Genomic DNA, 24,870 nt, shown 5'->3' on the forward strand with positions numbered 1-24,870 from the left:
CTGTGCTTATGATGCCAGTGAATATTCAGTATTTTCAGCGAGTTCTTAAAGTGGTCCTTCTGGGTATCTACAAAGATGAAATATTGTTAGGTGTAATAATAATACAGGACAGGCAGTTTAACAAGAGTAACAGGATTAAAAATAAAGACTAATCAAGTTCAGTTGAACAAGCTTAGATTTGAGAAACGTATCTGTTTAGGACTTAAATCAGAAACAAAGTATTAAGTTTAACATAGATATTATTAGTTAATACTAATTAATAATGTCACTATTTCATGTTGTGTTTTGCTTAAGTATGGGGGTGGAATTAGGGGTTGTGGAGTAATTATAGTAGTATTAGTAATGTTAACTGAAATCACTTGTGTCCTAATATGAAAAGACAATACATAGTGTATAAATAGATGCAAAAATACGAAAGTCAACTAAAGTTTGGATTCTTGGTTTTATTGAAGCCAGGGGTGATAAACATTTTCCTTATCTTTGTCGGCATACGAAGCTAGAATCCACATGGCAGCTTACAGGCTACAGAATTGTGTTAAAGTCATACAATCAAACTTCTGAATTAATTCAGGACACAAAAATGCAGCCAGCCATGTGCTTACAATGTCTTGATTTCCTGAATACAAAAGGACTGGAAGCAGAAGCTCATAGTCTCATAAATTTAGACTGTCAATAGTGGTCAAAGGCAATTCAGATAGGATGTGAGGAGGCAGTCGCTTTCAACTGAAAAGTGAGTACAAAAGTTACAACATCCGTTTATTATTCAATCTTGGGAGCAACATCCAATTTTTATAAAGAACAAGTGCAACTTTGAAACCAAGCAGCAGGAGAGTACTTAATTCTGCTCAGCTAAATGCCAAATTTAACAAGTGTGGCCATGTTCAATTAGGATAAATCAGTGTGGTCTGTTAGCTAGGGTGACATTTCAAAGTTCTTTTAAACAGAAAGTGTCTATGGGCAAAACCATATTTGAAAACTGAACATGCCCAAGTAGGATGTAAACACAAACCAAGGGGGCATTTCATGGGCAAAATGGACAATTTGGTTTATCTACTTCAAGATGTCCAAAAAAAACATTCCTGGCAAAAGTGTAATGACAGTGATCTCTACAGGATCGATATTCAATTTACAGTATCACCAGCAGAAGGGAATTATTCCATAGTTAACCACCAGGGGCACCTTCCATAACTTAAGCAGCAAATGCAGATAAAGAATGCGGTTTTAATGTGTAGATTAACTTCTACGTTCATTACTAAAGGTTCTAAATAGGCAAGGCAAAAAGCAAAATATGCATTCTGTATCTTCAACCGTAGCGACAGGGAATTGATACAAGTGTCCAAGGAAAAGTGCTTAATTCAACATGTGGTGGTGCTGCTCCTGGCTGTTCTTAAATTGTGCTTCATCTGCTTTAGCAACAGACCCTCAGGTGCACATTCCATCCAGTCACAAAAAATAAAGAAGAAAGAAAAAAGAAAAAAATACAAACAATAAGAGCTTCATTTTGATCAAAAGTAAATCCCAAGTAGTTGTGTAGCATCATTTTGACAACAAATCAAATCATGCACAGACTGTACACCAATATGGTCTTGTGGTTATTCCCTTACAGAGTAAATGTTTAAAAAAAAAAAAAAGAGGTTAAACCCTAATTAAATTGCATTTGTACACCAGTTTTGAGAATTTTCCATAAGATACAGGAACACAATTATGGTGTTTTTTTGTTTTTTTTCTCTGAAATCCCAGATATGGTTGAAAGGAGTAAGGCATTTCTACCAATTTGATAGGGTGTTATTCAAAAACAGAGTTTATAGGCAGGTCTGAAATGTGGAATGCAAGGGCTCCATGCAAGAGAGGGACAAAAAATGGCCACTGGTTAATCTTATGGATGACTACCAACTATAAAAGCAGAAAAGAGTTACTAATATGCATCTTTGGTTCCATGTTCCAATTCACTCCAGTTTTCCTTTTTTGCTATTGTTATTTAAATAGCAAATAGCTGCTCTCTTCACACCATTAATTCTGCAAAAGCTACTCATGTACACTATCCATAGGATTAAGTAGGGCCTTGCATACAGACTTAAGAATGATAATGTACACATTAATTTTGATTAGATTATGGTGTCATGAAACCATAAATATTATTATATATCTGATATGGTACAGTTTAATGGTTTTAATTTTAAAAAAAGAAAAGAAATTACATAAGACAATTAAGCAACCCCTTAAGGACACAAATATTAATTAGAAGCATTCCTGTGAAGGCAGGGCACCCAGTGTGACAAACTGTTAGCTGTACATTGAAGGCAAAGGTTGTCATTTTAAATGGGCACTGAAAGAGACTGAACAAAAAGACCTGACTGGACAAACAGGTTTCCTACAGGGATGTGTTTCTACAGCTACTTCATGTAGAAACTGGGAATGTTTTAACTGACATGCGAAGTACAGTGTGAATAAAACATGTGAAACCAGGGGAGGACAGTGCTGTCAAACACTGAATGATACGATATCTCATTTTGTTCAAACCACAGCAAATCATTATTATGGGTTTTGGCTGCAAAGCAAGTGGTTTCAACCATAGTGAAGTGTTCATCTGGGGGACCTAAACGTTCAACCACGTGGCTTCTTCTTAGTATCAGCAGCCTTTACAGTTTGCTTGAAGGCATTCAATCTATTGCTCTATTGAACACTATCAACTAGGCCACGGAAATCCTATTTCTGAAAAATAACAGAGACCACAGGCTTGTTGTACATCAACAAAAATGTAAAACAAATAAATTATTTGGATGACAAGAAATGGACAAAAACCTTTTTAACCAATGGTGCTACAGTGCCTTTCCTCTTATATAGACAAGCACCTCTACTATGACACAAACAGCTAACTGTGCGAGGCACTTAGGAGTTATAGTAGGAAAGATGCTGCCCAACCCCCTCCCCAAATATACACACCTGTAGCTAAAGAAGCGATTCTGTTGCAACCTCTATGCCTCCCAAATCCCATCCAGTCTTATTAAGTCAAAGAAGCTATTTTCAGAATTTGGACAGAATTGCATTTTATACAAAATCAAAGTTAACCTGAATAGATTTATTTTGTTTTTATATTTACAGAATCCTTCGAGATGAATAGGGCAAATGATATGATCTACTGTCAGCTATCTGAACTTGCCATATTAGTGTCATGACAAAAGTGGCATTTTAACATGTTATGCGATACAGATCATTGTTTTTTTTTAAACCGATAAATGGTGCACAAATAAAATAAAAAGGAGGAACTTTGTATAAATACATCAGTATCATATCCAACATTTTTTAACATACTACATATGTTTGCAAGTATTTATTTTTCAGTAAATATATTTAAAGTTTAAATACCTTTCCAATTGCAACCAAATTCCTTCCATCAGATAAGCTGAACCAGAGGCCACAGGAACAGTATATTTCCACTCTTTAAACCCATGAGGAGAGGGTGTTTTACCCCAGAAACTGGGGGGCCTGCAGCCCAGCACATCCAGCTGGCTGCCAGGGAGTGTGCACACATTTCCATAAACTGACATCCCTCACAAAATAACATTTACAGTGGAAGAGAGGACAGAAATAAAGCCAAGCATTCAGCACTTAACATCTCATTAACACTTCCATCTCTGTCATCTCTCTCTTCCCATCTCACCAGAACACCAAAATATCTGATAGCATCTGAAACTTGTTTTGGTGAAACCACTGTGTGTGCTGACTGATATAAACATTGGGAATTTGGTCAATTTTTTATGCTCACATGTACATGTATTTTTTCCAGAGTATTAACGCAGTGGACGATGCAGCTGTTTTTGTTGCCTTCACGCTTCGTTCTCTGTAGGCGGTGGTATGTTGTTAGCTGAAACCATGGAGTCTTGCTTGCGAGTCATCCTGTCCAGCTCCGCCTGGACATCAGTCAAACCCGGCTTCTGCCCTTGGAAAAAACAGGAGACAAAGCCCAAAAGTAATCTCCTGTAGCTTCTGTGTATTCATAAATAACAGTTTTCTATGGCCAGCAAGCAGATAGATGGGGGTTGGATGGTGATGTGGTCCCATGCTGGAGATTGGCGGCTTGCTGCCACAGTTAACACACATGCAAAACTAATCATCAGACAAAGGGATCATGTACTCATGCATTATCCTTTCAGCTGGATCTCATAGACATGTTAACACTGCTCAGCGCTGGAACAAAAAGTACGTGTCAGTGGTCTCAGACGGAGAGATGAGTTATGCAACGATTCCCTCAACATTTCACTGGATACGTTCAGCTATTTCACAAACAGCATTTGACTTTGTTATATTTACCTAATATAACAAAGTAAAAAAGAAAAAAAAAAAAAAACGTGCTGGAGCTGAAAAAAAAGAATTGCTGACATGCAAAACAGCTGAGGTTACTCAACAACACATACATTAGTTTAGCAGGAGAGCAGTAGGATATGACATGGAGTGAGTGACATTAGCTTCATGGGGGGAACTTATGGTTGGAGGTTTGGTACATACAGGTCTGTTGCAAGATTCCTCAGATGACAGAAGTTCAGACAAAGAAAACAACTTTTTCTCCTGTTTTAACCTTCTTTCTCAGGCTGCAGAGATAAAACTCCAGAAAGGAAAATGGTCCACAGCCTCTATCAACAAAAGGCTCTGCCTCCAACTCCTCTTATCATGAGAGTGCATGCAATCCATGCTCTGACATGGATCTAAATGCACAGGATCTAAATGCATAGTCAACAACAATGCTTCATAACTATTTTGATAACTGCTAACCTGTAAGGAAAAAAGTTTGATCTCAGCGTAAAACAGCCTCCCCATTTTAAAAAGGTGAGAGCGCTGGAAGAAGAGATTGTACCTGTTTTCTTGGCAGACCCTTGCACTCCAGCTCCAACTGCTCCACTTCCTGGGCTCCCTGGGGCTCCAGTCTTTTTACTCAACAGACTGTTGAAGAAGTTAGCCAGCACTCCCTCATTGGCAGCCCCCGCTGTAGGAGAAATATGGCACTTTGATATAAATGAAACATCAAATGTAAGATTACAAATGCAAGTTTATACTAAATTAAATATTTTTAGTCAAGAATAGCCATCACCCACAACAATTCATTATTATTGAGTTGCTAGTTACCTTCTTAAAAAACGATAATGTTGGGATTTCAATTAGCGGTAGCAACAAAAAGTTCTTTGAAGTATGCAAATATAATAACTCTAGTAACAACATCACAATTCAAAACCACAAAACCTGAGGGTTAACAGACTCATTTTAATCTATTAATTCATTCTTAAGGTGGAATGCAATAGCCCCCTACTGCACTCAATGATGGAGTGAAGGTCAGCATTTCCTCTCAAGGGTGGCCAGCTCAAGAGGAGTGCATAACTCTATGATGTGAATTATATTACTTGTTACCGCATGGGGGCAGCATTGCAGCACTTCATGAGAAAAGTGTTCACATTACAGCCAAATCATCAAAGATGAACGGAAAAGACTGCGATCAAAGCAGTTATGTTTTCCAGGGATCCAAACATTTGTTTCAATGAATAAGGATGATGAAAAAATCTTGAAATCAGTAGAAAGGACTGTGCCAGCCCCTGAGATAAACTTTGCAAACTACAAAGCACTGGAGTGCAGTGTCAATCTCAATAACTTGATATGAAAATTAATTAGCCGTCAGAGCCCCTACCTTTCATGTTAGGGTCAGGTTTTTTGACAGCAGACATTGGTGAGCCACTGGACACGGTGGGTTGGCCAGCACGACCCGCAGGTCTGGGAGACCCTGAGGCTGGCCGTCCTGGAGACTCCTGCAACACAGAAACCAGAGCAAAAGTGTGACTACAAGCAATTTGCTTAGTTTATTTATCCAAAAGAAAAATAATACTTTCAAGAAGAAGGAATAAATCAATCCATTTACTAAGACTCTGTTAAGACACTTACTGTTGCCCCTCTTGTTGGTGTGGCTGGCTGCTTTGCTAACAAAGACTGGAGAGAAAAGAAGTTAAAAAGTGAATGCTTGATTCTAACAATGGGTTTCTCTTCAAATGGAAAATACAAGGCCAAAATGGACACAGAAAAAATGTGTTGTTGACTAAATTTTTTTGAAATCCAATTTCATACAAACATATTTATACCTTTATCTAATTTTGACAACCTGGATATGTATGGAAGACAGGAAATTACCTTTTCCATTCACTCCTGTACAAACTTGAATATAAATGCCAATAAATAAAAGGGTAGTCAATGCATTTAAACATAGAGAAGCTGAAGTTTGATTTTAAACTGCCTTCCTGGTTTATTCGTCCATAAAACAGGAAGTGAAGGTAATGTTACTTGTCATGTGGAAGTTTCAGAAGTTCGCCAGCATGCAAGTACAGCATACAAATATGTTTTATAGTGAAAATTTAGGATTTTAGGTTTAGGTTTTTTGAGACATCTTACATCTTTATTTTATCATGCTGCCAATAATACTCATAAACTACTATTTCATGTTATCCAATTTGATCAGGAGATGATATTTTATTTGAGTTTGAAAGCTTGCCTTAAAAACACAATATAGCAAGATTTCCAGAAAGCACACTGTCGATCCACTGGCTAGAGACAGAATTCATGAATTATGCAGGAAAGACTGACACATACCTGTTGCTTCATCAGGAATACCTGCTCATCCTCTGCACTTATCTCTTTGTCATGAACCAGCTGTAAAGAAGAGCAAAGCAAAAAGGAAGCCGTCAAAAAAAGAGGAGAGTGTAGGATATCAATGGCAATAAGCTCTAAAGTACTTATTGCTGCATGTGGTTATTCAATTGGCTCTACGGGTTGTAGTGCCAACCTCAAAGTTTACATTTTGTATTTGTAGTATTTGCATTGCCGTACCTTCCGTACTGGAGGCTTTGTGATAAGATCTTCAAATGGATCTTCGGGTCTGACTGTTGTGAAGTTTTCATGCAAAATCGCAATTTTCTTCTCATTATCCCATCCAGATGGACTGAAACAAAGGAAGAAATGGTTCAATTATACTGAGTACAACGGTGTAAGTTCTCTTGTAGATAATGATGTGTAGTATTCTCTCTGAATAAAAATGAGAATTCACTTATTGGTATCTGAACAAAAACTGAAAAAAAAGACAACAAGCACAGACTGTTTGGCAACAACATTACCTGAACTGGTAATATATATGATGAAAAACTAAATAAAACATGGTTAACTAAATTAACTAGTGCATGTCTAGCTTCACTTACATGAACACTGCATCCTTCTCCACCACTAAGGCAGGTGTGGTGAACTGGAAGTCATACATCTTATGTACTATATATTTGTAAAGCAGATCCAGGTTCTTCTCCTCTTTGACTGAAGTATAGATCAGGCCAGCTCCATCTGTTTACTTCAGTCAAGGCAGCAATTCTTCCAGTGATAATCAATCAGATGTCATGGGCCATATACAAAAGAACAAATGTATGGCCCATTTCTGTTTGAACAGTCAATGTTATAAATTCAATGACCACAAAAATATTCATTTCAAGGATACACTGTAAGCAAAATCTCCTGATGTGGGACTGGATGAAATCAAAGTGCTCCTCTCTGTAGTCATGTTCCTTCTCTAGTATGCTGACGGCGTCACACTGAAGAATAGAAAATGGATGGAGGGAAAGACAACAATATTATAATGTCAGACAATAAAATGTCAGTTTTAACATATATATGAATATGGTAACACTGTTCTTTGAATCTTAATCTCATTGATTTTAGCCGGAACAAACAGATTTTATTCCTTGCCATAACTTGTGTCAGTCCAAACTGACTGGGAGAGAGGCAGGTGCAGTACACACCAATATGCTCCCCTTCCAGGGCTTTTGTTGTGTTGCTTTTTCCTCTGAAGCAACTAGTAACATGTAATTTTCATAAGAAGTCATTAAAATCACAGATAAATTGTTTTGCTGCTGTTTTTTTTTTTTTTAATATTAGTCTGCGTGGTTGAAGCCACTGGACATATAGCTGGCGCTGAGGACACAGAGGTAGGAGTCGGTGTCAACTAAAGGATGGACACCTCCACAACACTGTGTCATTAGTACATGGTGCAGCGTCCATGATTAGTCATGATAGAAAGACAAGGACACAGTTTTACAATTACATGTCAAAGGATTTCTCTTTTTTCAGATCTATTGCTAAGACAGAGCGATAAATAGCACATAATGCTCTTGAATGCTCACTTCTGCTGCAAAGCCCAGCACTCTGACAAGAGCTAAACAAAGGCACCAAAGATGAAAAAGCACGTTCACCATTTTCTAGTTACAGGAAGCATGTGAAGCTCTGCTGATTGCTACACTGTGATTTTAAGCACTAGTTTTTGCCTGGAGGGTTGACAACAAGTATAATGGCAGCTTTTTATTAGAGGATACTGCCTCACAGACAACATAAGCACAACATAAAAGTAAAAAGAAATGTAATAGCAGAGAAAGCACAGGTTCTAAGCCCAAATGTGCTTATCATGGGAGCCATTCAAGAAGCTTTCAGAAAAAAACATCCGTAAAGGCGACTGTCAAGGCTTTAAAAGAGGCTTTCAGTGCCTTTTCATCTCAGGCAACTCAGGGCTAAGTAGAGAGACATACCTGCAGTCTAGAATGGCTGTGGCTGCAGAAGTTAAAAGAGCTGTTTTTTTTGGTTGTTTTTTTTAAAGGGCAGTTTGGTGAAGCTATAATGCAATAACAGCAGATGGCCAAAAAGATTTTCTGGAAAACTATTTAGCAACTAAGGAGAGGGTGGCAGGATGTTACCTAGAGGGTGTGCCTAATGATCTTCTCCTAAGATAAGTACCCCTTGACTTTTCTGAGGATACTGTTGATAATGGAGGAACTCCTTAACCCAGTGGATAGACCCTCAGAACAGACAGTAATGCCTCCTTTGGGGAAATAACTGGTATATGATGTAGAATTGTGCGTGTTCCACATGTCACATGTAGAATTTTCTAAACTGTAGTGGCTGCATGTACAAATAATGAGTAATTAATAATGAGTAAAATAAAAACAATAAGAAAGGTTAATCAATGTACTACCACTGGAATTAGGAGTTGTACTGCATTGATATTGTTGTACGGCATAGCCATGTTAAAGTACTCCATTAACTATTATTTGGTATTAATATTTCTGCTCTTTGGTCACAAGCATGTAGTATTAGGTCAGAGAATCTGGCAACCTTCCTACCTCAGACTCAAGTACCTCTGAAAAGCTTTGACAGATTGTTAAAAGTATTTAAAGAAAAAACTAATTATTCACCTTTGTGCAAACTATTAGCACTGGAATGCCCAGGTTGTATGTGAGTGTGTTGTCCCCAAGTGGTAGCACAACAGCCTCGTCTTCCCCAGCTGTTGGGGCCCGTCTCTGTGGGGAGGATGGGGTGGCTTCCTCTGGTTCTGTGTACTCTTGGAACGCTTTCACCACTAGTGGAAAAACAAAGGGAGTAAAAAAAATATGAATTCAGACCATCACTGAAGATAGGGTACAGCTTCAAATGAGCACCAACAAGAAAAGATTAGTTCAAGAGTGTGACACTTCCATGTCAATGTCAATATTTTTGTTTTTATGAGAAAGGAAGTCTCATCATGTACCAGTAGACATAAATAAAAATTTAAACCACCAGCGCTTATGCAGACCTCCCGCTCCGCTCTTTATATAAAAATGAAAATTCCTTTTTTCCCCAATTGGTGACCAGTTGGCTGGGACTTTTGAATGTTCCCTCTCTGCGTTATGAGCCAAACATGCATTTAACAGGGGTGTTATATAAAGTATCAAATAAGAACATTAAGCTAACCAATCAAAGTTCTTGTGATCTCCACTGAGCATCTCTGCTCCAACATGTCAATATGTCAGTGTTACCTTTGGTAAAGCTATGGAGCTATGGGCTACTTGTAGCCTTGGCAACACCTAGATGCAGAACTATGAATACAAAATTTTCCCTGTGACATAATAGGCCTTGGGAAAAGGGTAGAAAAGATAAATAAATGGCATCTTGCACTTTCCTGTTGTGCTGCACCAGCTGTTCAGACGGTTACAAAGCTGTGGTGGGAGATGGTGGCGGTGGGGAGGGTTATATGCAGGAAGCTTTGGCCTACTTCCTCAGGAGCTTCGGGAATGCAGTTGGGGACAGCCCACAAAGCCAGATAGATTCGCCTCTTTGAGCCAACTCCTTTACTTTCAGACATGGGATTTAGTATATGGGGCGAGAACTGGTGTTACAAGCAATCTTGAAGTTAACCCTTCTTGAATACAGGATTACACAAATCCAGTGCATATGCACAAATATGTAGATTTGGGCAATGGGGCAGGAATTTAAAATGCTGGTTTAACACCAACAACAGGAAGATTTGTGAATGTCTTCTGCCTTTTTCCCCCCATGCTGAAGTTTATATTATATGACAGCTAAAAAAAAAAAAAAAACAGTCAGACTTTCATTTAATCCTCTACAGCATAGAGAGTATAAGCTACACAGGGGGTCTGCTGGGCCTAGACATGGCACACAACTGTGAGATTTATGGAATGATAACACAGACAAGAGTCCAGATCAATTAGGAATTACAACATTTACTTGAATATTTTCAGCTAGTGTAAATAGGTGTTAAGAATGTCCTAAAAGTGACAACTAACAAAAAAAACCACACAAACATTGTATTCACTGTCATCCATTTAACGTGGTGTCCTGTCTCCACCACAGTGGTGTCTGAGGAAGTAGTTGAAAGAGCTGTGGATTATCCTCAAGGAAATGTTGCAGTAGTTACTTCGGTATTGATACTTTGTTTTTGCGATGAAAACATCAATCTCTGCTATTTCAAGCCTAAAGGTTGTGAGCATTTGATGACAAATGGATATTTTGGGCGGAGTTTAAATGCACAGTGATAGAGACAAAGACGGACAGACTTTGAACCCACTAAGAACTATTTATCTGTTGCACAAACAAAGGTGAGGTCAAAATGCATTGGGACTCACAGCCAAGGACAGCTCAGCCTGCTATAAATAAAATATACTGCACTTTAACTACTCAAACTGTACCTCAAAGATTGTATCTTTTTAAAATCACAAAAGAAAATTACCAACATTAATCATTGAGAGATTTCAAGATGTCAGTAACTGTTAAGCTATGAATAAATGCGTCTTTTCTGGCCAACAAAATTTAAAATAGGCAAATCTGGTGTCACTATATACTGCGGGACAATCTGGTCACTTGCTTCCTTTAAGTGAAACAGACCTAGAAACCAAAACAAAACACCCAAGATGTTTGCCTACCCACCATTCCTAAATACTGTACTTTTAAAAAAATCCCTGTCTTGTCACTACCAGAGAAGTGAAATATTTCTCATTAGATTGTGTGGTCTAGGCAGCAATAGGTTGATCCTGTAATTTGACTTGAGACTTAGCAGCCAGCCTACTTCAGTTACAGCACAGCAGGAGTCAAGGCGTCCGGCCCACCGACTGTTTTAAGACTCACTCAGTTTACTTCCCTTCTTTTCCCTGACGCTGCTGTTGGAGGGGAGGGAACCATGATGCAAGACGCCTGCAAGAGTCTCTGGACAAAAGCCTCTTGCTCACTGCCAGACTGTCTGTCAGCCTGCCTCTCACACTCACACACTCAAATCCACAAGTATGTAATCTGACTGGGTCTCGCCAATGTGCTACTGACATCACATGATCATCACCACTGATATGCTGGAAGATGGTTGATGTCTCAGCTAAAATGGAAATCTGATCATGTCAGTGGGTGGGGTCAAAATGTTTGGTCAAAAAGAGAAAGTAGGAGGGACACTAGAGAAATCTGACAAACAGTTAAGCCTCAAAAATTGACAAAATTGTTAAGACTCAAGAAAAAAAAAAAAAAAAAAAAAAAAAAAATTCTTCTACAACTGCAAACCTACAACTTTGATGAAGGCTCACACCAGCATCTACTGAATACACAGTATAATGTATGAACTCCAGGCACTATTTCCTTTATACCGCTTTACATAAATCAGTTTCAACTACACTTAACTAATACAGCAACGTGAACTGAAATAAGTCAGTAAAGCAAGTTGAAAAGTGGAACCATTCAAAGTCGTTATACATAAGTGTTTGTAATTAACAATTTGCTTTAGTCATCACTTGGCTACCAGCTTCCCTTTACGGTTTTACATGTTTGCCAGCACACTGCACTACTTGTTACCACTTGTCACCTGCATGTTACATGTTGAAACCATTTACTAGACCTGTTCTGTCAAATTCATCCGCAATGATTTTTGACTTTGTAATAGGTCATTTCAGACTTATAAGAACAACAGCAGCAAGCAAGTATTAGAGACAGTCAAGAACCTTCTGTAAAACCCTGCAGGCTGAACCAACTTGTCTAAAAAGCAACAACCTTTCCAAACACAAAAGGACCGTTCATAAACCAGAGATGAAAAATTCTAAAATTAACGGGAGAACAGCATCTGAGTGCATCACACTCATTGATTTGCAGATCTTGCCTCCAGCCAGAACACACAGCTGAGGATCATGGGCCTCTCTGATGATGACCTAGAAACATCCATGACAATGTGTAATGCTGTACAGTGCTTCGCCTTCACCACTCAGTGACCAATCTCTCCTTTTTCCCAGCAGCCAGTGAGCAAGTAGTCTGGTGCTTATTATGTAAGACTTCCATTAATTCCACCCTGGGATGCTTCAGGCACCTTTTCTGAGTGCTGTTCTGAGTCCTTCTCTCTCCTGAGATATAAAATTCAACAACAAATATGTATGTCATACGTGCATGCTGAGACATTAAATGATCATCATTACAAGTAACCACCTGATATCAATGTTAACCAACAATCTGCTTTAACAAAACAAAGACTCTTTTGAATATACGCTAGTCACTGCCATTCATTGCATCGCCTTGGTGACGACTCCATCAATAAAATTCACTTCAGTCTTTGGTGTTATTTCCTTGTTCATTTTACATTTGTCAAATGTTTAACCAGGAAACAGGATAGATATGACATAAGAATTGTTATTAGGTGAATGTGAGGGAACTGTTGGATAGTGCAGTAAAATCAGCGTTTGTTACAATAAACAAGACATCTAAAAAGTGGCATGTGGTTTTAAATGTCCAGCTAGGTACAGCAGAATAAAAAACCTACAAGCTAAAAGCATAACACCAAACACAATGCAAGACACACATTGGTAGATACAGTCAAATATTACTTACTTTTCTGCTCCATTTCTCTCATGTCATCAGGAGGGATCTTGAGCTTGTCCACATGGCCACGTAGCACACTGGCCCACTTCTGTAGTGACTCCATAATGGTCCAGGGCCGTGACATGTCCGCAACAAACACAGCTAGACAGTCAGGTAGTGACTGAGCTGAGACAGCAAACTTAAGTAGGCCTTTGTGGTATACATCCCCATCCAGGATCCACACATTACAGCGAGTAAGGTCTGCAAAGGAATAGCAAAATACTACTTAAATAGAAGCAACACAAAGCTATTCTTATTTTGGAAAGGCTCCAGCTGTAAAACAACCTCAGACAACAGTACAGGATGTAAACTCACCATCTCTGTCCTCATCATGGACACTTAAGTACAGATACTCCAGTCCCCTCCCTTTCTTGTTGTGATCAGTTCCTTGAAGTTTGGCCATAAGTGACGTTTTTCCTGATCCATCCTCACCTGCAAGATATTTCAGTCATCAGCTATGTCAGAATTTATTATTATTACTAGCAGTAGTAGGACTGATAAATGCATACTGTTATTGATATTTTGGATTTATAATGAATGTAAATCATTTCATCTTACTATTTAAAAAAAACAAAACATATCTAGACTTTACAAATACAATGACTGCACTCTGTTGTCATAGCTGTCAAAGGCTTCAATGTCTCACATTAAATCGTCTGGGTCAAAAGCATTTTTGGACAGTCCACAAAAATAAGTATAACCCCACCCAAGAAGACCTGTCTGTGTTTTATGCTTATTGTGTACTCTGTTCAAAATTCTGGTGAGGCAGGCAGCTAAAATTGCAGAATGTTTGAAAAGTCAGAGAGACTTTACTGTGCTATCACTAGCTTTGTGAATTCACGGTAATTTTGCAGTTGGCAGGCCCTCTGCTCCCCTCAGGGTGCACTGCAAACCCTGCAGAAGCACAGACTTCCACACATGTGGCTCAAGAAATACTCACCAAACACCAGGATATTTTTTCCCGATGGCAACTTTGAACTTGATCTAGTTGAAACGTCACTCAGTATTGAGGTCCTAAAAGAAATAACAACACATATATTGAGAAAAACAGGTAGAAGCAGGAGGTGTAGCCGTTAGACTGATGGTCAAGCGGCACATTGACAGCTCCAAAGATCAGGACATAGGTTGCTACCATAACAGTAATAGGTCAGCTATCCTCACATAACACTTACATGTAATATTAGCATAACATTAGCGAGGATTATTCAACTTTCTGTTGGCTCGGCGATGTGTCCACGACACAAAAAGAAAAAAGAACAGGAAATGATAAGTCATCTCCACTGACCGGTGCGTTAGAAATAAGTACTTAAAACTTGCCCAAGATCTGTAACCCTGAAACCTGACAAGTTGAAGCCCCATTATAGTACGATCAGCTATGATAAGCATAGGCTAAAGCCAGCATTACTTTTACTTCATACTTCAGTTAGTCGCTTTACGTGTTAGCTTGTTAACATTTACGTTAATGTTCCTGTTAGCTTGTTGTATCTGTATAACAGAGCTAACTAGTATATAGCTGCTGCCTTAACATTAAGTGTCAAAGCCCCGGATACTATGAATGGCTCTCTCAAACTTGACTCGCAAATTCAACAATACTCCTTGTCTTAGTGAAATTCGCTATTGGACAATCTAATTAAACTGCAGTGTCGCTAATAAGCAGTAGCCCAGTTAGCTGACGTTAGCAGAGCTGCTAGCACAAGTAACGTTAGCACACTGACCGCCAGCGTCAGTTACTGCTAATGTTACTGCTAGCCGGGCCGGCGTTTGATTGGGATCAACCGGCAGTGACAAAGCAGAACCGTGGCGTTTCTGCTCTTCCACGAAAAGCCTCGGCGAGCTTGAAGTCGATTAAAGAATAGGACCACTTGCCAAAGGTTTTGTCCTTCTTCCTCTTCGTTGTTATTCTCGCCTGCCCCAGCTGCGCCCGGGAGCTGTTTCTCCAGAACGGGAGCCATCTTCTCTTTCTACAACCACAAAGGCAAGGCCCTGCTGCTTGGGCTCAAGTAGCACCGCCTTCACCCAAGTAGCCAAGGGTATGTTACATTCGTTGACCGCGACGCCGCGACGGCCCCCCCAGTGCACTTAGCATATTAGAATAGAGCATATGGACTGCTTTAATAATTACTACAAGGAAATAATTGGTTTTGTACAACATGTTATACTAATAAATACATATAGACTTATATGTATATATAATAGGAGATTTGACACAGGTACACAGTTTCTATGGTTCAAACAAGGGTTCAAACAATCGAGCAGTACTTCTGGCGACGTGCCAATAAATGATGTCATAGCAGGTTTCTTTTCTTTAACAGCTGATGGAGAGCACTGTGATATCAACAATTACCCTATGACCAGAAGTTCAACATGCTTGGGAGATTAAAGCAAGAGTATAAACAGCTTTCTGTCATGTATGAGCCAGTGTGGATTTAATCTGTACTTCTTGATCCTACAAATGTTGTTTTTGCGCTTGCACCGGTCAACAAAAGTCCACATGAGCCTGGTCAGTTTCAGCCAATTTATTCAGGTACCATTTTGAGCTTGGTGATTGCACAAATTTGTGCTTCGGTTCTTCTGCTAGTCTTCACCACCTACAGGGAAAAGCAATAAAGTGGAGTTTGAGTGGGTGTCATGGTTGCCCAGCAGTTAAACACATACCTTCAAGGTATCTATAGATACAGTTGAACACACATGCCACTGATTCAAAAACTACTTTCTATCAATGGATGTTGACCAAGAATGATTTGAGAAGTAGGCTATCAAATACATTGTACACACCTTGGTTTGGTGTCCTTGGGGAACAATGAACCACTTTAGTGGCTTATTAACAGAATCGTGATTCACTAACACCGAAGGCCATGACTCACATCTGGTAGCAAAAACACAGAAACAGGAAAGCGGTGGATTTATATCTGCAATGCTTTGCCTAATCTTTTTGTGTGTATCAGAATGCATACAGCCTTCACATTAGTAAACCTCCAAGGGCAAGACTGTTCAGCAAATACAGTGGGCTAGCCAATCATTTTATATCAAATGATTATTATTTCTTTTTATTTTAAGTTTACCTAAAAACCTTTTTTTTTGCTCCTCCCACAAAGTCATTCCCAACATTAGGTTTGAAAGGAAGCATTTTTGGGATGCCATTATTATTCCTTATGGTTTTTATTATTATTTTGTATTCCAAACTGTTGAGGCAGGACTGGATGAAGATGACTTAACAGTGAGTCATACTTTGGTTCGGTGGGAAGATACAAAACATATTCCAATTTTCACACTCTTAAAACTCGGATACCGACATTAGAATCCATTCTTTTGCCTCACGGTACAAGACAATTAAATAAGCTTATCTGTCTTTAGTAGTGATATATAGGTCTACCAATAATGAAATCCAATCAGGAACACACACACACACACAATTTATCTGAAAACCTTTGGATGTGATAAACAAAGCAGAAAGATACAAACAGGAAATGGATAAATTGTGATTAAAGTGAATAATACTGATTTTCTGTTTTTGATAAGGTTCAGACAGAAAAAGATGACATTGTAGATCAAACTTTTTGTAACCATGCATTTTTTTTGTTTTTGAATATTTTGTTTTATCTCAAATAAATTCATGTATGACTATCACAAAAGAAAAAGTCTCCAGTAGATGGTGCTATTCATACCTTGCTGAAAACTGAATGAGCAGAAATCTGTCCTCACCCATTTGAACTGAACTTCTATTTGTGAAATCTCAAAGCGATTTACTTCATTGTAACATTTTAAGATACATACATTTTAACAGATCAAGCTCTAGGAATTTAATTTAGGAATATCATTTTGAAAAATACCATCATCTATACATACAAAACTGCTGTCTTTAAGGGACAGTTGTGAAAATACTAGTGATGCCAGCAGGTAATGAGGCCTTTTTCACTGCAGACATTTTGATATGTCAGAGCAGGAAAAACCACTGATAATCCCTGCTTTCCATTCAGGTTTACTCGTTCCAGGATCCTGGTATTGTGCACACAATTTTGTGTTGCTTGAATGTACATTGGAAAGTAAACTGTTATGTACCTCACGTTTGTGAAATGTCAAAAGAATGTGTTTGGTTGAGCCTTATTTAAGCACTAGGACAAAGATTTTCAAGCTGGTCCTTTACCTGTTATCTGTGCATTTGAGTTAGTGTGCAGGTGTCACTCTCCACATGCTACGATATCATCGCTGACACTTTCGGTTGGTGTGAAAGTCTAGTGAGGACAACTTTGCTAAATAAATCTGGGCTGTCAACATACAACTTTCTCTGTACGTTCACTGGGAATTCTACACAATCCCAGCAGTGTGACACATTCCTGCACACACTCACTCTTGTGGTGAGCTGTTGGCGCATAGCATGTAGAAGCACCAAACACCTGTTGCTGTATTTCCCAATCTCTTCAGCCTATTTGTGTCAGCGTTGCAGACAAATGAGTTTTGGACATTAAAATGATGATAACTGGGGGAATTTCCGAGGCCTCCACATATGTCTGTTGGTCCTATGTCTATGTGGAGCAGAGTGTTTGGCTGGGACCGTGGTCATACTCCTGGGAATGCATTCCAGAGCTTTTGCATCATGTGAAACTCAGCCTTTGCTGCCCCTCTGTCACTCTTTAGCTGCGCTGCCAGCGGGAGAAACAAATAAGATTGGTTTTATTTTCTTATTTTCCTTAACAGATAACCGGGAAACAGACATATTAGAACTAAGAGAATTTTATAAATTTAAGATAAGTCTATCTTACAAAAACAACAGAAAGCCATGATGGATATCTCACAAATAAGCATTGTGACTAGTTATTTGCCTAGAACATTAAAATTGTGTTATTGTTACATCTACAGTGCCTATAAAGTGTATCATTCTTATCTCAATGCCCAACATTTTACATGTTGTGCTATCAGCTCTTGTAACAGAAGAGGGTGCTGTCTCCTCAATAATACTGTATCCGTTTTTAATGCCATATAACATGGGGGATAAAAGAAAAGAAAAGAAAAGAAAAGAAAAGAAAAGAAAAGAAAAGAAAAGAAAAGAAAAGAAAAGAAAAAAATCCATCTAAACTACCAAAACCACTGGGATATATCACATCCAGCAGATAACATACAATACAAATCCTGTCTGAACTGAATATCTGTTATGTTAAATGAAAAGATATAATGATGGAAAGTACCATAAACATATATATTTACAAAATATATGTTACATGCACTTTGACACATGTCTTGCTTCAATGGCACCTGAGTGTTAACATATGCATATTGGCCTAAAACAGGATAAAGTAACCTGTTTAGCTGCTTTTCAAGGCCATTTGTGGTGGGTTTGGAGCAGGTTTGGAGTGATGTAATCAGATCGTCAGTCCATTTGTTGTGTGATTTCTAATGTCTTACTTCCAGTTTCGCTCTGAGAAAGAAAGAAAAATGTGTTTGTATGAAGTGTCAGGGGAAACACCCAATCTCGCCCCTCTTTTCACAGACAAGTGGAAGCAAGTAGACTGCTACTGGAAAAAATATGAGGCTTAAACGAGATTGTAGGAGGTGAATCATTTAGCCATCACTTCACATGTCCTGTAAATTAATGTTCATATTTTTGGAGAAAGGTAAATGTCTTTTTAGTTGTGCCCCACCCTTATCTGATTAATATACACTACATCTGATAGTGATCAATATTTTTCAGATACATCGACCCAGCAAAGTGTCAGTACCATGTTGCTGGGATCAAACTGTCAGAGGAGACAACATGTTCACCTGAAAGAGTTGTTGAATTTCATTAAGTCTCACCCGAACCAACCTTGTCCCATTAACACTTGGAAGACAAATAGCAAAGCCTTGCAATGGTCCAGAATACTTGGCAAAGTGTTTGGTCCTCTTTGTGTTACAAACAACAACAGTATAACCTGACATTAATTTAATAGCATACAGATTTTTCTTTTAATTCAGCCTGTTCCTCTATATGACTCTAATTTCACACGATTAAGATGAATTATTCAGAAGCCCACCTTCCAAATACTCAGTTCCCAACAGTTTACCACATGCTCCAGAATATCATGTAGATTTAATTTGGCACTTTTGAACCAAATAAAATCATTTTGCTTTATAATTTACCTAAATGCCTTTTAAGCTTATACTTCTTTTAATGATTACTATGTGTTTTCTGTCTAGTTATGAATCATTGTAATTTTCTATGGAGGTTAATGTGTGTGTGTGTGTGTGTGTGTGTGTGTGTGTGATGCTCAAGTGGTTTTACTGACATAACATATCTATGCATAATTTATATCAAAGTCATACTCCTGTGGGGGAGACCCCTAACGTGATTTCCTCTAGCATTACTTTTTAATTATTATTATTTTTTTTTTTGCAAACAAGAGCACAGGAGTAAGAGTCATTTTACAAAGTGAAATAATTGCCAGTTCGTTCATTACCCACCCCCCCCCCCCCCCCAGATGTATTTATCGAACAGAGAAATGTGCACTGGAGTGGGTGTGCGCAGGGGAGGAGGGGTTACGGATTGGGAGGGTGTAGATTGCAGACGGAGCAGTAGTGGGGTAGGCTGGACTGTGATAGCGACAGATGTCTAGAAAACTGCGAGGGGCACTCCTCAGTTACAACACGGTCCCAGACTGCACCTCGGAGAGCAGGGGAGGAATCTGCAGCTGTCACTCCCAAGCTTTACCTCCATTATCACATCCAGCCGGAGCCTGGAGAAGAAGTCCAACTGATCACTCTCTAAAAATACAGGTCAGTCACATCAGGGCATGTGTTTTTTTTTTTTTTTTTGTTTTGTTTTTGTTAGTTTTTTTTAAATGTATTATTTTTAAGTATAAAGAAAGAAAGAAGTGAGTGAGTAAGAGAAAAAGATGCCTTTGGGCTGCAGCTCACCTATTCTCTTTCTTTTCCCCTTTCTCCTATTATGCGTATGTGAAGCTACATTTCAAAGCTGACATTATTGCAGAAAGGATTCTTTATTTCTCCCTCATTCTCTGCGGTTGAACTGGATGCAGCCCCGGTGCGTCTTCCCGGGCACCAGCGCTGAGTTTCAAGCAGACCAGGCGATTAAAATCATTCAGGGTTAAAGAAAGCGCAAAACAAAGTTAGGAAGTTGCGGCGCTATGTCGATTTATTATGTATCCACATGTTATTGCTGTGGATTTCGTTTTCTTTCACATGGCCGGGCGAGTAGCTGCGACATTTTCAAATGCCCGTGAACAAAAAGGGCAGAGCAGCTGAGAAAGGCAGCGGTGGGTGGGTTGAAATGGGGGATGGAGACCCCTCTGCAGCTTTTATCACCTAAATGTTCATGGCCGGTGTATAGTGTAAGCTAATTAGCCTGTGAGTTAGACTACAGTTTCCGAAAGTAGAGCTTGACATGAGCGTAACTTAGCGCGATCCTTGACTTTTGTCAGTGAGAAGCTGCTGGTGAGAAATCACCGTCCTTTGTTACCGGCCGGCACATGCTGCCGTACCCCTGCGCGTCTCCTTTATCTTTCCACTCTGAGCAGGAAGCTTTGTGTCTGCTGTACATCTGACTTTGGTTTTGTCTTGAAAATTGTCTGGAAAATTTGTCTGCGCAAATCCACAATGATAAGATCTCAAAATGGGATGTTTTCTCCTCGAACTGTAAAATTTGCTTTGTCTGATTTGGAGGCCGGAGACATCAAGTGGGGTTCGGCCAAAAAAAAAAAAAAAAAAAAAAAAAAAGAAAATGGGCAAATGAGAAATCAGTCAGATAAAAACTAAGTATAATTGGAAGTATCAAAAACCAGAATTAGACTGGTGTTACTAAAAAAGACGGACATAATTGTAAAAAAAGAAAAATCAACTAACGGATATTTGGCTGTAAATCGATGAAACGGTTACGCAGCCTATCCCAACCTGATGTGTGGCGCATCCTGTCTTGATTGCTCCATTGCAGCACTATGGACAGTTCCCGGATTGTTCGTACCTGCACCCACATGCTGCCCCTCAGGGTAACTACCCTCCTTGTGGAATTTTGGACAAAAAAATAAAAAAGATAAAAATAACCCATTTTGCATAATTTTTCTAGCTTTTATTGGAATAGCATGTGTCAAACCGAAATAGGCTATCTAAAGTGAGCAGGCTGTGGCATTTAAATGGCATGTAATATAAAACTATAATCTAGAGTATCATCAGGATCAAGGCCTCTATTTTGCAGGAATATCCAAACAGGCTGATTTGTTTTGGGCCAGCTGAAATGACCAGTGAGATAAAGTTGAACTTCCAGTTCTCTATTCTGTCACTGAAGGGAAGTTGCATTCTGTGGCGAGCTTCCTCTACACACACACAACAGTGTGGCGACACTAACACAATTACATGTCTGTAGTACATGTTTGCTCCATTCACAGAATGTGTCACATTATTGTGGTTTTACACTGATTTGTGTTCCATACAGAAGATCCAGCTTTCGAGTTTAGATGTTGAATGTGAATGTAACTTCAGACTCACTGCACTATAGTTTGTAGCTTGACACACTGAGACAGGGATCATTATACATCTACATCATAGTCACTCAGAGTTGTGGGTCCATTTGGCACCAAGCCTTACCAGACATTCCAGAAAGGTTAGAGAGTCTGATCTCAATAACGTTCCCATGCATTTACATTTGTTTCTAGCCAAACTGTGTTTGGCAGAGAGCAGTTTCCGAATTGAACTTCACTTCTAGAGAATGGACTCCTCTCCATTCTCCTTTGTGACAAAAGACTCTTTTACATTTGAAGGATCTAAGAGGAATCCATGCTGCACTTATTTTGTACTTTGTATTTTAAGCAGAAGACAGGAACCTTTTAGATGAGACAATATTGAGAGCTTTCCAGTACCTAAAAAACCAAAGTAAACATACATATGTGTAAATTAAGAGTGTCACCGCTATATGTGGGTGGCATAGTGTTTTAGTGGTTGGTACTGGTGCTGGATTTGAAGCCAGCCAGCTGGGGTCTTTTAGTGAGGAGTTTGCATGTTTTCCTTGTGGCATGGGTTTTGTCCCACTGCCCAGAGACACACTGGTCAGGAATGAAAGGAATGAACGTGTTTGTCTGACTATGTCTTAAAGAGATATTGCATTTTTTCTTGATAATGCATTTTTTTCTTCAACAATGTTTAAACATGTTTAAACATTGATGATTAATGAGAGAGGCCAAAATAAACAACATTTTATTTCTCATAATAAATGACACCTTCACCCTCTTGTTTCTAGGAGACATAATGGGAGGCAAGTTGAGCAGGAAGAGGAAGGGATATGATGTGAGCGACCCCAAAGAGACGAAGGGTGACACAGCAGCAACAGCTGCTGGTGCAGAGGAGTCTGCTAAAGTGGAGGATGGAGCCCCACCCACAGGAGCTCAGTTGACAGCTGAGGCTGACAATGTGGTAAAAGAAGCTGCAGGGTCAGCTGTGGAAGCAGTAACTAAAGCTGTAGAAGCTCCAGAGGAGCCCAAATCTGCACCTACAGAAGAACCACCCTCTGCAGCTCCAGAGGAGGCTGCTCCAGTACAGGAACCGGCTGCAGCAGCAGAGGAAGCAGCTCCAGTTGCAAAAGAACCAGCTGCAGCAGCAGCAAAGGAAGCAGCTCCAGTAGTAGAAGAACCAGTTGTAGTAGCAGAGGAATCTGCTCCAGCAGCAGAGGAACCAATAACAGTAGCAGAGGAGGCAGCTCCAGCTGTAGAAGAACCAGCTGCAGCAGCAGAGAAAGCAGCTCCAGTCTCAAAAGAACCAGCTGCAGCAGCAGAGGAATCTGCTCCAGTAGTAGAAGAACCAGTTGTAGTAGCAGAGGAATCTGCTCCAGCAGCAGAGGAACCAGCTCCAGTAGTAGAAGAACAAGTTGTAGTAGCAGAGGAATCTGCTCCAGCAGCAGAGGAACCAGCTCCAGCAGCCCCAGTAATACAGGAACAAGCCCCAGTAGAGCTCCCAGAGGCTAAAGCAGAAGCAGAGGAACTCTCTGCTCCAGCATCAGAAGAGCCTGTGCAAAGTGAGGTTGAACCTGAGCCTACACCTGCACCTGAAGAGCTACCTGCAGAAGAACCTGCTGCAGCTGTGGAATCTGTACCAGAACCAGAGGTTGTTCCAGCCATCGCAAAGGAAGTACCTGAGGACCAAGAGCCAGAGCCCATCCCAGAGACTGTTACTGAGCCCAAAGCAACTGTGGAGGAGACAGTGTTGCCTGCTGCTATCCCTGAACCAGAGCCTGTGACTGAACCAGCTGTACAGGCTGTGCTGGAGCAAGTCCCAGAACCAGAGAAAACTCTTGAGCCAGAACCAGAGCAAGAACCAGAGCCCGAGAAAGTACCAGAGCAAGAACAGAAACCAGAGCCAGAGTCAGTGGAAGCACCCAAGCCAGAACCTGAACCAGAGCAAGCCCCAGAGCCAGTGCCAGAACAATCACCAGAGCCAGAACCAGAGAAAGTACAAGAGCCGGAGCCTAAGCAAGAGGCTGATGCAGGGGAACCAGCAGCAGAGGAGCAAGTAGAAGAAGTTGAGCCAGAACCAATCGTAGCCACATCTGACATTCCTGAACCTGAGACTGTGGAAGCCGAAGCACCTGAGGTCTTGAAGGCAGCAGCAGAGGAGGTCCCCAGTGAACATCATCCCGAACAAGAGGAATCTATTGCAGCAGAAGCCTCCAGCACCAAGACAGCAGCTGAGCCAGAAGCAGCAGAACCTGTCCCTGAGATTGTCATCTCAGAGTCTGTATCTGCCAGCGATATTACTGCTGAGTCTGAAGTGGTAGCTGAAGCCTCTGTGGAAGAGATGCCTTGCCCAAGGCCCGAGGTGGAAAGCAAGATGGAGAATGGAGATTTAGAGAGCCCCTCTGTTACACAGGATGCTGCGGAAGTAGATGCACTTCCAGCTGTGAATGGAGAGTGCACAGATTCTAACGCCACACACACAGAGGAATGTGTTAATGGTAGTGAAATGCCAGAGGAGACGCCCATCAAGGAGCAGAGTGACTTTGAACTGAAAAAGGATGTGAACCTGAGTGGGGATGCCCAGGAAGTTCCAGATGCAGTTTCCGACATGGTGGAAGGTCTCAGCACTGAGGTCACTCAGGCAGTCTGAAAAGAAGCCATCTTTCAAATCAACGTGAATTCAGTTTCTTCCTCAGATGGTGCGAGAAAGCCATCAAGGTATCACAAACACAGCTAGGCTTTCTGAAATGCTGTAACCACCGCAATGTCTCTAGTGGTAACTCAGGCAAAAGGGTGTTTTCTTTTGAGTAACCAAAAACAAAACGCAACCACTTGAGGATAGAAGGAGAGACAGAGAGAGCGAGATAGCAAGTGAGATGGAAGTGCAGAGGGGGGCGAGTTTAAAAATCTGAGGGGGTAGTGCAGACAGACAGTGAAACTTGACAGCGGAGCAAAAATACTGGACAGTAAATTTGATATGAAATGTATAAATCTGCCTCTGTGTGTGAGCCCGATTAATATTACAAAGTGGTTTATTGGAACAGCATTCATCATTAGTATATTATCTGATTTAGAATTTCATATATCCTTTCTATTACTATATGCAGAGACGTCACCGTAATGTTTTGGCCTTTTATAATAATGGAAACTTGTGAGGACTGTTAATTTTAAACAAATGGATTGTTCGGAATAGAGAATAAAGACAGATTGTTATAGCCTA

General features: G+C 39.9%; 2 protein-coding genes across 4 annotated transcripts; one reads left to right on the plus strand and one right to left on the minus strand.

Annotated features, from left to right (window-relative positions):
* Positions 1-423: 423 nt before the first annotated feature.
* Positions 424-15,246, minus strand: dync1li2 (dynein, cytoplasmic 1, light intermediate chain 2). 2 transcript variants are annotated; one of them, XM_071488741.1, is made up of 13 exons: positions 15,088-15,246; positions 14,162-14,235; positions 13,537-13,653; positions 13,192-13,422; positions 9,258-9,421; positions 7,514-7,607; positions 7,227-7,362; positions 6,862-6,973; positions 6,625-6,684; positions 5,926-5,970; positions 5,675-5,792; positions 4,853-4,981; positions 424-3,935 (listed from the first exon to the last, which is right to left on the minus strand). In XM_071488741.1, the coding sequence occupies exons 1-13, from the start codon at positions 15,171-15,173 to the stop codon at positions 3,919-3,921; spliced, it is 1,383 nt and encodes a 460-aa protein (XP_071344842.1). In that variant the 5' UTR covers positions 15,174-15,246; the 3' UTR covers positions 424-3,918. The 2 variants fall into 2 exon arrangements, with proteins under 2 accessions (XP_071344842.1, XP_071344841.1); XM_071488740.1 differs by having other exon boundaries at positions 424-3,940.
* A 4,531-nt stretch (positions 15,247-19,777) lies between these two features.
* On the plus strand, positions 19,778-24,870 carry LOC139627712 (protein bangles and beads). 2 transcript variants are annotated; one of them, XM_071488739.1, is made up of 3 exons: positions 19,828-19,968; positions 22,442-22,978; positions 23,042-24,870. In XM_071488739.1, the coding sequence occupies exons 2-3, from the start codon at positions 22,450-22,452 to the stop codon at positions 24,298-24,300; spliced, it is 1,788 nt and encodes a 595-aa protein (XP_071344840.1). In that variant the 5' UTR covers positions 19,828-19,968; positions 22,442-22,449; the 3' UTR covers positions 24,301-24,870. The 2 variants fall into 2 exon arrangements, with proteins under 2 accessions (XP_071344838.1, XP_071344840.1); XM_071488737.1 differs by having other exon boundaries at positions 19,778-19,968; positions 22,442-24,870.

The sequence above is a fragment of the Trachinotus anak genome, unplaced genomic scaffold, assembly GCF_046630095.1.
Source record: "Trachinotus anak isolate AG129_WGS33_773 ecotype Australia unplaced genomic scaffold, CSIRO_AGI_Tana_v1 ptg000011l, whole genome shotgun sequence".
NCBI lineage: Eukaryota > Metazoa > Chordata > Actinopteri > Carangiformes > Carangidae > Trachinotus > Trachinotus anak.

What these genes read in the sequence shown, in the direction of transcription:
- dync1li2 (XM_071488740.1), bottom strand. Translation starts at nt 15,173, where the DNA reads ATGGCTCCCGTTCTGGAGAAACAGCTCCCGGGCGCAGCTGGGGCAGGC. An exon ending in GAAGAAGGACAAAACCTTTG is followed by an intron (nt 14,236 to 15,087) that starts GCAAGTGGTCCT and finishes TATTTCTTTTAG; the next exon opens with GACCTCAATACTGAGTGACG. An exon ending in TATTCCTGATGAAGCAACAG is followed by an intron (nt 5,971 to 6,624) that starts GTATGTGTCAGT and finishes TTTTCTCTCCAG; the next exon opens with TCTTTGTTAGCAAAGCAGCC.
- LOC139627712 (XM_071488737.1), top strand. Translation starts at nt 22,450, where the DNA reads ATGGGAGGCAAGTTGAGCAGGAAGAGGAAGGGATATGATGTGAGCGAC.